At 43.6% G+C, this 12,591-nt stretch overlaps 1 protein-coding gene across 1 annotated transcript in view; it reads right to left on the minus strand.

Annotated features, from left to right (window-relative positions):
* Nucleotides 1-11,870, minus strand: part of pltp (phospholipid transfer protein) — a 32,172-nt gene extending 20,302 nt beyond the window's left edge. Inside the window, exons 1-4 of the mRNA XM_034151670.1 lie at nt 11,794-11,870; nt 5,837-5,957; nt 1,229-1,328; nt 42-170 (exon numbers count right to left, since the gene is read on the minus strand). Coding sequence (XP_034007561.1) covers nt 42-170; nt 1,229-1,328; nt 5,837-5,954 — 347 coding nt within the window. The 5' untranslated portion in view covers nt 5,955-5,957; nt 11,794-11,870. The remainder of the gene's footprint in view (nt 1-41; nt 171-1,228; nt 1,329-5,836; nt 5,958-11,793) is intronic.
* Nucleotides 11,871-12,591: the final 721 nt, after the last annotated feature.

Here is a 12,591-nt window from a genome sequence, read left to right on the forward strand (position 1 = left end):
ACCAGTTAGAACATGTTAGAACCAGTGAAAGAGGTACTAACAAGAACCAGTAGAGGATCCTCCGGTGGAAGCTCAGCGAGATGGAGGAGTTCTGGACGTCAAACAGCAGCCCGACGTCGGGGACAAACTGCAGCTCTGCGTGAGTCAGATCCAAGTCGTTTATCTTCACGCTGGCGGCAGACGAGAGGAGATATTAATAGAGAACATCAGAACGTCTTTAGAGCCATCAAACTTAGTTTGGCATGTCACCGCAGTCATAGAACACAAATGTATAAAAGCACACCATAACATGTAAATATACAAAGCTACAAAAGTTTAAATAAAGCTGTGTGTTCATAAATCGATTCCCAAATAACCATAGATGCTAAAGGAATAGAGTGGTGCAGGAATGAGTCCTAATGGAAGTGAGTCAGCATTTCTCCACTTCCTGTTCCCTGGTCTCAGAGCCAATGGGATCTCTCCATCGGATTTTGGAAACTATCTGTAAATAAGGTCTGTGATTGAGACACACTGAAGAGACGGATCACGTTTTGTTCTAGGACATTAAATCCATCAGCAGTGACCCCTCTGGTGATTTCTGAAGAGTTGATGTGTCTGAGAAACGATGGTTGTTACCAAGTGGCTGAATAGGACTACAGAAATTGAGGACGTTGTACGTCATTACGCCGAACACGTGAACACTCCTCTAAGTTAGTTAGCCCTGTTCTGCTTGAAAGCAAGTACCTGCCTCCTGCAAACTGTTCAAACAAACGCTTCAACTCGTACCATTTAGAATCTGTATGTTTGAATATGGATCTGAAGTTGGCGTGACGTTGAAGTCGTGCTGCTGGACTCGCCTGTAGCTCCTTTATAGCATCACGTTAGCATTTAGCTTCTGGCCATTAGATTTATGATTAGAACATTATAAAAGTAGGGTAGACGTGGAGATTATCCGGCTGAACAAAACGTGCATTTATCAAACAGGTTCCTTTCCACAGACCTTATTTTTTATATTCCAAAATCCTCTGGAGAAATTGCTTTTTGTTGAGGGAACCCATGCGCAGCTTCCTTCAGGGTCGAACTACAAAACGACATCATCCCTGCACCACTCTATAGCCAGACATATGAACCATAGTGGTCTTTGAGGGGAGGTCTGTTTGTAATGAGTTCTGTGCTTGGACAGCGATGGAGAACACATGAAGGACTCAGTATTACTGCGATGGCTTTAAAGTAAAGGTAGTATTTGTACTCAGTGATGGTGTATTGGAAGCGTCCCTCTTTGCCCTTCATCTCCGGCATGCTGATGTTACTGATCTCCTCCTCCACAAACTTCTCCGTCTCAGCCTTCACTGAAACACACAACACACACACAACACACACACCAAACACTGCTGTTAATATAAACCAATCAGACCACAGAGCAGAACTAGAGGAGAACCGAGGAACTGATTCAGGTTCCAACACGTTTCATCTGGATTATAGAATAGAATGGAAGGGATGAACCCCTCTTTAATGGTCACGCATGCAGAGCACACAGTGAAATGTGTTCTCTGCTTTTAACCCATCCTAGTACCAGGAGTCTAGTACCAGGAGTCTAGTACCAGGAGTCTAGTACCAGGAGTCTAGCACCAGGAGTCTAGTACCAGGAGTCTAGTACCAGGAGTCTAGTACCAGGAGTCTAGAACCAGGAGTCTAGCACTAGGAGTCTAGCACTAGAAGTGTAGAACCAGGAGTCTAGTACCAGGAGTCTAGAACCAGGAGTCTAGCACTAGGAGTCTAGTACCAGGAGTCTAGAACCAGGAGTCTAGCACTAGGGGTCTAGTACCAGGAGTCTAGTACCAGGAGTCTAGTACCAGGAGTCTAGCACTAGGAGTCTAGCACTAGGAGTGTAGCACCAGGAGTCTAGCACCAGGAGTGTAGTACCAGGAGTCTAGCACCAGGAGTGTAGTACCAGGAGTCTAGCACTAGGAGTCTAGCACTAGGAGTCTAGTACCAGGAGTCTAGCACTAGGAGTCTAGCACCAGGAGTCTAGCACTAGGAGTCTAGTACCAGGAGTCTAGCACTAGGAGTCTAGTACCAGGAGTCTAGTACCATGAGTCTAGCACTAGGAGTCTAGTACCAGGAGTCTAGCACTAGGAGTCTAGTACCAGGAGTCTAGTACCAGGAGTCTAGCACTAGGAGTCTAGTACCAGGAGTCTAGTACCAGGAGTCTAGTACCAGGAGTCTAGTACCAGGAGTCTAGTACCAGGAGTCTAGCACTAGGAGTCTAGCACTAGGAGTCTAGCACCAGGAGTCTAGCACCAGGAGTCTAGCACCAGGAGCTAGCACCAGGAGTCCTAGTACCAGGAGTCTAGTAGCCAGGACGAGCTAGTACTAGGAGTCTAGTACCAGGAGTCTAGCACCAGGAGTCTAGCACCAGGAGTCTAGCACTAGGAGTCCTAGTACACTAGGAGTCTAGCTACTAGGAGTCTAGCTACCAGGAGTCTAGTACCAGGAGTCTAGTACCAGGAGTTAGACTAGGAGTCTAGTACCAGGAAGTCTAGCACCAGGAGTCTAGCACCAGGAGTCTAGCACTAGGAGTCTAGTACCAGGAGTCTAGCACTAGGAGTCTAGCACTAGGGGTCTAGCACCAGGGGTCTAGTACCAGGAGTCTAGTACCAGGAGTCTAGTACCAGGAGTCTAGTACCAGGAGTCTAGCACTAGGAGTCTAGTACCAGGAGTCTAGTACCAGGAGTCTAGCACTAGGAGTCTAGTACCAGGAGTCTAGTACCAGGAGTCTAGCACTAGGAGTCTAGTACCAGGAGTCTAGCACTAGGAGTCTAGTACCAGGAGTCTAGTACCAGGAGTCTAGTACCAGGAGTCTAGCACTAGGAGTCTAGTACCAGGAGTCTAGTACCAGGAGTCTAGCACTAGGAGTCTAGTACCAGGAGTCTAGTACCAGGAGTCTAGCACTAGGAGTCTAGTACCAGGAGTCTAGTACCAGGAGTCTAGCACTAGGAGTCTAGTACCAGGAGTCTAGTACCAGGAGTCTAGCACTAGGAGTCTAGTACCAGGAGTCTAGCACCAGGAGTCTAGCACTAGGAGTCTAGTACCAGGAGTCTAGTACCAGGAGTCTAGTACCAGGAGTCTAGTACCAGGAGTCTAGTACCAGGAGTCTAGCACTAGGAGTCTAGTACCAGGAGTCTAGTACCAGGAGTCTAGCACTAGGAGTCTAGTACCAGGAGTCTAGTACCAGGAGTCTAGCACTAGGAGTCTAGTACCAGGAGTCTAGCACCAGGAGTCTAGCACTAGGAGTCTAGTACCAGGAGTCTAGTACCAGGAGTCTAGTACCAGGAGTCTAGTACCAGGAGTCTAGCACTAGGAGTCTAGTACCAGGGGTCTAGTACCAGGAGTCTAGTACCAGGAGTCTAGTACCAGGAGTCTAGCACTAGGAGTCTAGTACCAGGGGTCTAGTACCAGGAGTCTAGTACCAGGAGTCTAGTACCAGGAGTCTAGCACTAGGGGTCTAGTACCAGGAGTCTAGTACCAGGAGTCTAGTACCAGGAGTCTAGTACCAGGAGTCTAGCACTAGGAGTCTAGTACCAGGGGTCTAGTACCAGGAGTCTAGTACCAGGAGTCTAGTACCAGGAGTCTAGCACTAGGAGTCTAGCACTAGGAGTCTAGTACCAGGAGTCTAGCACTAGGAGTCTAGTACCAGGGGTCTAGTACCAGGAGTCTAGTACCAGGAGTCTAGCACCAGGAGTCTAGCACTAGGAGTCTAGTACCAGGAGTCTAGCACTAGGAGTCTAGTACCAGGGGTCTAATACCAGGAGTCTAGTACCAGGAGTCTAGTACAAGGAGTCTAGCACTAGGAGTCTAGTACCAGGGGTCTAGTACCAGGAGTCTAGTACCAGGAGTCTAGCACTAGGGGTCTAGTACCAGGAGTCTAGCACCAGGAGTCTAGTACCAGGAGTCTAGCACTAGGGGTCTAGTACCAGGAGTCTAGCACCAGGAGTCTAGTACCAGGAGTCTAGTACCAGGAGTCTAGCACCAGGGGTCTAGTACCAGGAGTCTAGCACCAGGAGTCTAGAACCAGGAGTCTAGTACCAGGAGTCTAGCACCAGGAGTCTAGCACCAGGAGTCTAGCACCAGGGGTCTAGTACCAGGAGTCTAGCACCAGGAGTCTAGTACCAGGAGTCTAGCACTAGGAGTCTAGTACCAGGGGTCTAGTACCAGGAGTCTAGTACCAGGAGTCTAGTACCAGGAGTCTAGCACTAGGGGTCTAGTACCAGGAGTCTAGTACCAGGAGTCTAGTACCAGGAGTCTAGTACCAGGAGTCTAGCACTAGGAGTCTAGTACCAGGGGTCTAGTACCAGGAGTCTAGTACCAGGAGTCTAGTACCAGGAGTCTAGCACTAGGAGTCTAGCACTAGGAGTCTAGTACCAGGAGTCTAGCACCAGGAGTCTAGCACTAGGAGTCTAGTACCAGGGGTCTAGTACCAGGAGTCTAGCACTAGGGGTCTAGTACCAGGAGTCTAGCACCAGGAGTCTAGTACCAGGAGTCTAGCACTAGGGGTCTAGTACCAGGAGTCTAGCACCAGGAGTCTAGTACCAGGAGTCTAGTACCAGGAGTCTAGCACCAGGGGTCTAGTACCAGGAGTCTAGCACCAGGAGTCTAGTACCAGGAGTCTAGCACCAGGAGTCTAGAACCAGGAGTCTAGCACCAGGAGTCTAGTACCAGGAGTCTAGTACCAGGAGTCTAGCACCAGGAGTCTAGAACCAGGAGTCTAGTACCAGGAGTCTAGCACCAGGAGTCTAGAACCATGAGTCTAGCACCAGGAGTCTAGCACCAGGAGTCTAGCACCAGGAGTCTAGAACCATGAGTCTAGCACCAGGAGTCTAGTACCAGGAGTCTAGCACCAGGAGTCTAGCACCAGGAGTCTAGTACCAGGAGTCTAGCACCAGGAGTCTAGTACCAGGAGTCTAGCACCAGGAGTCTAGCACCAGGAGTCTAGTACCAGGAGTCTAGCACCAGGAGTCTAGAACCATGAGTCTAGCACCAGGAGTCTAGCACCAGGAGTCTAGCACCAGGAGTCTAGCACCAGGAGTCTAGCACCAGGAGTCTAGCACCAGGAGTCTAGTACCAGGAGTCTAGCACCAGGAGTCTAGCACCAGGAGTCTAGCACCAGGAGCAGTGGGCAGCTATTGCACAGCGCCACAGGAGCAATGGGAGTGAGGGGGGAAGGGGGATTTCTGGTGCCTTGCTCAAGGGCACCACGGCAGGGCAGGAGGTGAACTGGGACCTCTCCAAGTAGCAGCCCACACTCCATATTTAGGTCTGCTCGGGGACTTGAACCGGCGACCCTACGGCTCACAGTCCAAGCCCCTACTGACTGAGACCCTGCTGGTTTGAATAAAGGGCTGTGAGAACATTCTTATGTTTAAGAAAATGTATAGAGAGAGCGTAATTAGACAGTATGAAGGTTTTGATTGTGTTCTGGTTTTATGTGTCAGTATTTGTAACTGTGACTGAAAGAATATTGCTTTAACCTTTTTATGGTTATTTCATTTTTGGTTTTGTTTAGTTGTTATTTTTTGTAAGAAGGGGCAGGTCAAATAAGATGTTCTTCTCCCTGCTCCTTTCCACCATGTGAAGAAAACAACCAGCAGTGAACATGTGCTGTTTTAAAATAACTAACCCTGGAATAAACAAATAAATAAATACATCTGGAAATAAAACTGTGTGTGTGTGTGTGTGTGTGTGTGTGTGTGTGTGTGTGTGTGTGTGTGTGTGTGTGTGTGTGTGTGTGTGTGTGTGTGTGTGTGTGTGTGTGTGTGTGTGTGTGTGTGTGTGTGTGTGTGTGTGTGTGTGTACTCACACATCTCCAGCCCTTTGTCAGTGATGCGTATCTTGCAGCCGGCTGGTTGGGCGGCGGCCAAGAAGGACGACACCAACGGGCCGAGCAGAAACAACAGACAGGAAGACATCACAAGCATCTCCTGGAGAACACAGAGGAAGAAGAGGAAGAAGAGGAAGAAGAGGAAGAAGAGGAAGGAGAAGGAGAAGAGGAAAGAGAAGAAGAATAACACACTTTATTTACATATGTGCACAAATACTAAAAAAAAAGTATTTACTATCCAATAAAAAGAAGAAGAACAATGAAAATCTGTAGTCCCATAGAAGAAGAAGCAGCTTCAAATCTGGGGGGAAAGCTGTGATCTGGTTCTGATTCTGGTTCTGATTCTGGTTCTGATTCTGGTTCTCAAGGTGGTTCAGAAACCCGGTTTCGACTCTAGTTCGGATTCTGGTCCGTGTGTTTGTCAGATTGAGTTACATGTGAAGAATGAAACCATCAGGAGTCCTCTGGTGTGAGTGAGTGAGTGTGTGTGTGTGTGTGTGTGTGCGTTGAGGGGGGGGGCTCGGTGGATCATGGAGAACATTCTGTTTCCATATCAACAACCTTTAGTAACCCCCTGTTTCACAACACCCCCCCCGCCTCCAGACCCAACTGGACTCTGTGTTTTTCTCCATAAAACAACTGACTCAGTACTCAGAGATTCCAACACATTAGTGTCAAAATACTTCATTACAAGTCAAGTGTTTCTACACCTTTAGTTACTTCACAGATGTGGATGAATGATGTGAAATATAACCAAGTGTTAAATCAGACTTTAGTTCCACCTGGAGTAAATCCACAAGCTACCCTGCAGTATACAAAGTCATTCAAACTAGCTGCACCTTTACCAGCTTTGAGAACACTTTCATGATCAATCATTATAAAACATATCATATATATTATTCTGAAATGGACCAATCTGCACAATGACTACTTTTACTGTCGCTACTTTCACTATATTTTGATGAGAATACTTTCCTACTTTCACTTGAGGAACAATTTGAATGCAGGACTTTTACTGTAACAGAGTATTCCTACACTCTGGTACTTCTACTTTTACTCAAGTACAAGATCTGAGTACTTCTACTTTTACTCAAGTACAAGATCTGAGTACTTCTACTTTTACTCAAGTACAAGATCTGAGTACTTCTACTTTTACTCAAGTACAAGATCTGAGTACTTCTACTTTTACTCAAGAACAAGATCTGAGTACTTCTACTTTTACTCAAGTACAAGATCTGAGTACTTCTACTTTTACTCAAGTACAAGATCTGTGTACTTCTACTTTTACTCAAGTACAAGATCTGTGTACTTCTACTTTTACTCAAGTACAAGATCTGAGTACTTCTACTTTTACTCAAGTACAAGATCTGAGTACTTTTACTTTTACTACAAGATCTGAGTACTTCTACTTTTACTCAAGTACACGATCTGAGTACTTCTACTTTGACTCAAGTACAAGATCTGAGTACTTCTACTTTTACTCAAGTACAAGATCTGTGTACTTCTACTTTTACTCAAGTACAAGATCTGAGTACTTCTACTTTTACTCAAGTACACGATCTGAGTACTTCTACTTTGACTCAAGTACACGATCTGAGTACTTCTACTTTGACTCAAGTACACGATCTGAGTACTTCTACTTTGACTCAAGTACAAGACCTGAGTACTTCTACTTTGACTCAAGTACACGATCTGAGTACTTCTACTTTGACTCAAGTACAAGACCTGAGTACTTCTACTTTGACTCAAGTACAAGACCTGAGTACTTCTACTTTGACTCAAGTACAAGACCTGAGTACTTCTACTTTTACTCAAGTACAAGATCTGTGTACTTCTACTTTTACTCAAGTACAAGACCCGAGTACTTCTACTTTTACTCAAGAACAAGATCTGAGTACTTCTACTTTTACTCAAGTACAAGATCTGAGTACTTCTACTTTTACTCAAGTACAAGATCTGTGTACTTCTACTTTTACTCAAGTACAAGATCTGTGTACTTCTACTTTTACTCAAGTACAAGATCTGAGTACTTCTACTTTTACTCAAGTACAAGATCTGAGTACTTTTACTTTTACTACAAGATCTGAGTACTTCTACTTTTACTCAAGTACACGATCTGAGTACTTCTACTTTGACTCAAGTACAAGATCTGAGTACTTCTACTTTTACTCAAGTACAGACCTGAGTACTTCTACTTTGACTCAAGTACAAGATCTGAGTACTTCTACTTTTACTCAAGTACACGATCTGAGTACTTCTACTTTGACTCAAGTACACGATCTGAGTACTTCTACTTTGACTCAAGTACACGATCTGAGTACTTCTACTTTGACTCAAGTACAAGATCTGAGTACTTCTACTTTGACTCAAGTACACGATCTGAGTACTTCTACTTTGACTCAAGTACAAGACCTGAGTACTTCTACTTTGACTCAAGTACACGATCTGAGTACTTCTACTTTGACTCAAGTACAAGACCTGAGTACTTCTACTTTGACTCAAGTACAAGACCTGAGTACTTCTACTTTGACTCAAGTACAAGATCTGTGTACTTCTACTTTTACTCAAGTACAAGACCCGAGTACTTCTACTTTGACTCAAGTACAAGACCTGAGTACTTCTACTTTGACTCAAGTACACGATCTGAGTACTTCTACTTTGACTCAAGTACACGATCTGAGTACTTCTACTTTGACTCAAGTACAAGACCTGAGTACTTCTACTTTTACTCAAGTACAAGATCTGTGTACTTCTACTTTTACTCAAGTACAAGACCCGAGTACTTCTACTTTGACTCAAGTACAAGACCTGAGTACTTCTACTTTTACTCAAGTACAAGATCTGTGTACTTCTACTTTTACTCAAGTACAAGACCCGAGTACTTCTACTTTGACTCAAGTACAAGACCTGAGTACTTCTACTTTGACTCAAGTACACGATCTGAGTACTTCTACTTTGACTCAAGTACACGATCTGAGTACTTCTACTTTGACTCAAGTACAAGACCTGAGTACTTCTACTTTGACTCAAGTACAAGACCTGAGTACTTCTACTTTTACTCAAGTACAAGATCTGTGTACTTCTACTTTTACTCAAGTACAAGACCCGAGTACTTCTACTTTGACTCAAGTACAAGACCTGAGTACTTCTACTTTTACTCAAGTACAAGATCTGTGTACTTCTACTTTTACTCAAGTACAAGACCCGAGTACTTCTACTTTGACTCAAGTACAAGACCTGAGTACTTCTACTTTGACTCAAGTACACGATCTGAGTACTTCTACTTTGACTCAAGTACAAGACCCGAGTACTTCTACTTTGACTCAAGTACAAGACCTGAGTACTTCTACTTTGACTCAAGTACACGATCTGAGTACTTCTACTTTGACTCAAGTACACGATCTGAGTACTTCTACTTTGACTCAAGTACAGATCTGAATGAGATGATGTTGTTAGAAATAGCTGAACCCTGTGTTACTTCCTGCTCGTCCCTTTCAGCCGTGGTTGTGTTCTTATTGTCCTCGTGTTGATCCTCAGAGTGTGCTTTCCCTCTCTATTGAAGTAGATGACTCAGAGAGTAGTTGTGAGTCAGATGATCCTCTGGACTCGCCCACCTCTCACTGGACGTTATCTATTAGTGAAGCTTCAACAGGTAAACATGTGATCTCTGCACCAACCAGCTTCATCCCATGCACAGGCTGTGATCCAGAACATACACGTCCATCTGTTTGCATCTTGCACTTTATCTATATATATATCTGTTGGGAAAAGACTGAATGTTCCTTCTGTATCAGAGCAGCACCTGATAACAGAGTCCCTGCGTAGCTGTGGACGTAGCCGGATGTCTGACTACATGGAAGAGCTCATGAGACACTGAGTGGAAGTTCATTCATTTCAATCTTTATTTCCACCAGATTAAAAAAATAATAAATACAAAATAACAAATGTGAAAAACAGAATACCGTATTGTTAAAATACAGTATGTATCCACATTCATGATCATATTTATATATTCAACAAAAAAAAGTCTTCATATTAATAATAATAATAAATCATATGTGTCCGAAAGGGAGCAGGAGGAAGCAAAGCTTATTCATTCCCACCCCTTACTTGATCAATGATGTCCTTTAAATCATTATGCAAGTTATTCCTACATTTACATTTATACATACATATACAATAATGTCTCATCTTCAGTCACCTCTCTTCATTCTCATAGTTTTCCCAAAAAGTGTTTCTGTACATCCTTTTAAACTGAATTATATTTGTGCTTTGTTTGAACCCCTGCTCCAAACCATTCCATAAAATCACCCACAGATTATTATACTCATACTTCTCAGAGTTGTTTCAAATGTAGATTTCCTCTCAAATGATACCTCTCTGTCTATGAACAGTGTTTTTAATTTCCTAGGAAGTCGATTATGTCTTGCTTTGAGAAAAAGTCTGAATTTTGAGAAAAAGTCTGAATTTTGAGAAAAAGTCTGAATTTTGAGAAAAAGTCTGAATTTTGAGAAAATGTCCAAATGTTTAGAAAATTGAGATTTTTAGAAAAAGTCAGAATTTGAGGAAAAAGTCAGAATTTTTAAATTTTGAGAGAAAGTCCGAATTTTGAGAGAAAGTCGAGATTTTGAGAGAAAGTCTGTATGTGATGACTTCTTCCATTCTGGAGAGGATCACAAATACATGGATCCTGAGATTGAAGATCAAGCCGGGGACGAGTGATTATTTTTCTAACACTATCATATTCCATTGACTCTTCTTGCACATCTCAAAACATTCTCTTGCTCTATTCTATGTTGTATCTGTTCTATGTCCTCTATATATTCATGTTGCTCTGTTGGAGGAGGACTCCAGACTTCAGTTCATTGCCATGTCTACACTGAAGCTGCTACATGATGATAAAGACTTGGATTGAATTGCACACACACAGGATGGGATCAGACTGGAAATGTGTTGAAGAGACACTTTGATTTGGTTAGAAGCCTTTTCCACTGTTTCAGTCAGATACCCACTAATCCAATGTTTGACCAAGCGCACACACAGCGGGTGTTCTGGACTCATGTGACTGGAGAGGGGGGGTGTGAGTGAGAGGGAAGAGGAGATTTTAACATTTTTAGTTTAAAGTATTAGCGCATAAACAACCGTACCATTTGTGGTGATTGATTTAGTAACAGGGTTAGTGTGACTGTCTTATATACAATTGTATTTATTTTAGTTTGAGTTACTTTGGCTCAAGATATACAGAACATTAAAAGAGGTTTGAGGTCATAAATACATTATTTATGCTTTATGTTATTTCTTAATATTTGTTGGGATTTGTTTTAGTAACTGTCTTACTAAATGACACTAATTTAGTATTTTACATTTATTGCATTCTCGTAGATTTATTCTTTTTAGCGAACATGAAACAGCGGAAATGAGAGGATATGGGGAACATCATTAAAGCTCAAACAGTAAGACCTGTTTTAGACACACACACACACACACACACACACACACACACAACACACACACACACACACACACACACACACACACACACACACACACACACACACACACACACACACACACACACACACACACACACACACACACACACACACACACACACACACACACACACACACACACACACACACACACACTCATTAATCCGGCCTGGAGCTTCAGACGGACTCACAGTCTGTAATCTGGGAGATAATTACAGCTCGGCAACATCTGGACATCTGTACCGCTGCTAACCCTTCATTAGAGAAGCTACACACACACACACACACACACACACACACACGCACACACACGCACACACGCACGCACACACACACACGCACACACACGCACGCACGCACACACACGCACGCACTCACGCACGCACGCATGACATCAATAGCAGTTCACAAAGTTCCCACCAGTCCCAGAATGTAAACACTCACAGATCAGCTGCAGCTTCCAGGAGTTCTTCAGGATCAAAACTCCTTTGTTCTCCCACAGATTCTGTTCTCTCTGTCTCTGTGTGGAGACTTTATCAAAGCAGTGACTCCTCCCCTTCTCTCTCTCCTCTCTCTCTCTCCTCTCTCTCTCTCCTCTCTCTCCTCCTCTCTCCCCCTTCTCATTACATGTAATCAGAGGTAGAAGAAGTACTCAGAAGCACCAACACATTATTGTCAAAATAGTCCATTCAAAGTCCTGCATTCAGTTCATCTTACTTGAGTTAAAGTATGATCATAGAAATGTACACAAAGTATTTAAATTGAAAGTACTCATTGTGCAGAAAATGGCATATAATAAAATGTATATATGAGACATTTCTAGTGTTGTTGCATCACACGTTACTGTTGTACGAAAACAAAGACCTACTTGAGTTGTACTCCTTGCATGTTAGTGCATGTGAACCTTTATATATACAGTCTATGATGTGAACACAGACACATGTGTGTGATGTTGATCATGGACATTCCTGCTGGGTGAAAGGTGGATCTGCAAACGGCTGCAGAGCGGAGGGTTTAGGGTTTAGGGTTTAATGGTGGGAGTGTTTGGATAATGTCTCAGAGGATTTACGGGTCCGCTCGAAGTGAACCGGACATGATATAAATGTATAGAAGGGTCTCCAGCACATAGAAACTGCCGGATGCTAACCTGCACATGTTGGGACATTTACACAATTAGCATAAATTGAGTTAATAACCATTATAGTAGACAATAGGTCAAAGATGGCTGGGCTGATTTGCACA

This window comes from Trematomus bernacchii, unplaced genomic scaffold, assembly GCF_902827165.1.
Source record: "Trematomus bernacchii unplaced genomic scaffold, fTreBer1.1, whole genome shotgun sequence".
NCBI classification, from domain to species: domain Eukaryota; kingdom Metazoa; phylum Chordata; class Actinopteri; order Perciformes; family Nototheniidae; genus Trematomus; species Trematomus bernacchii.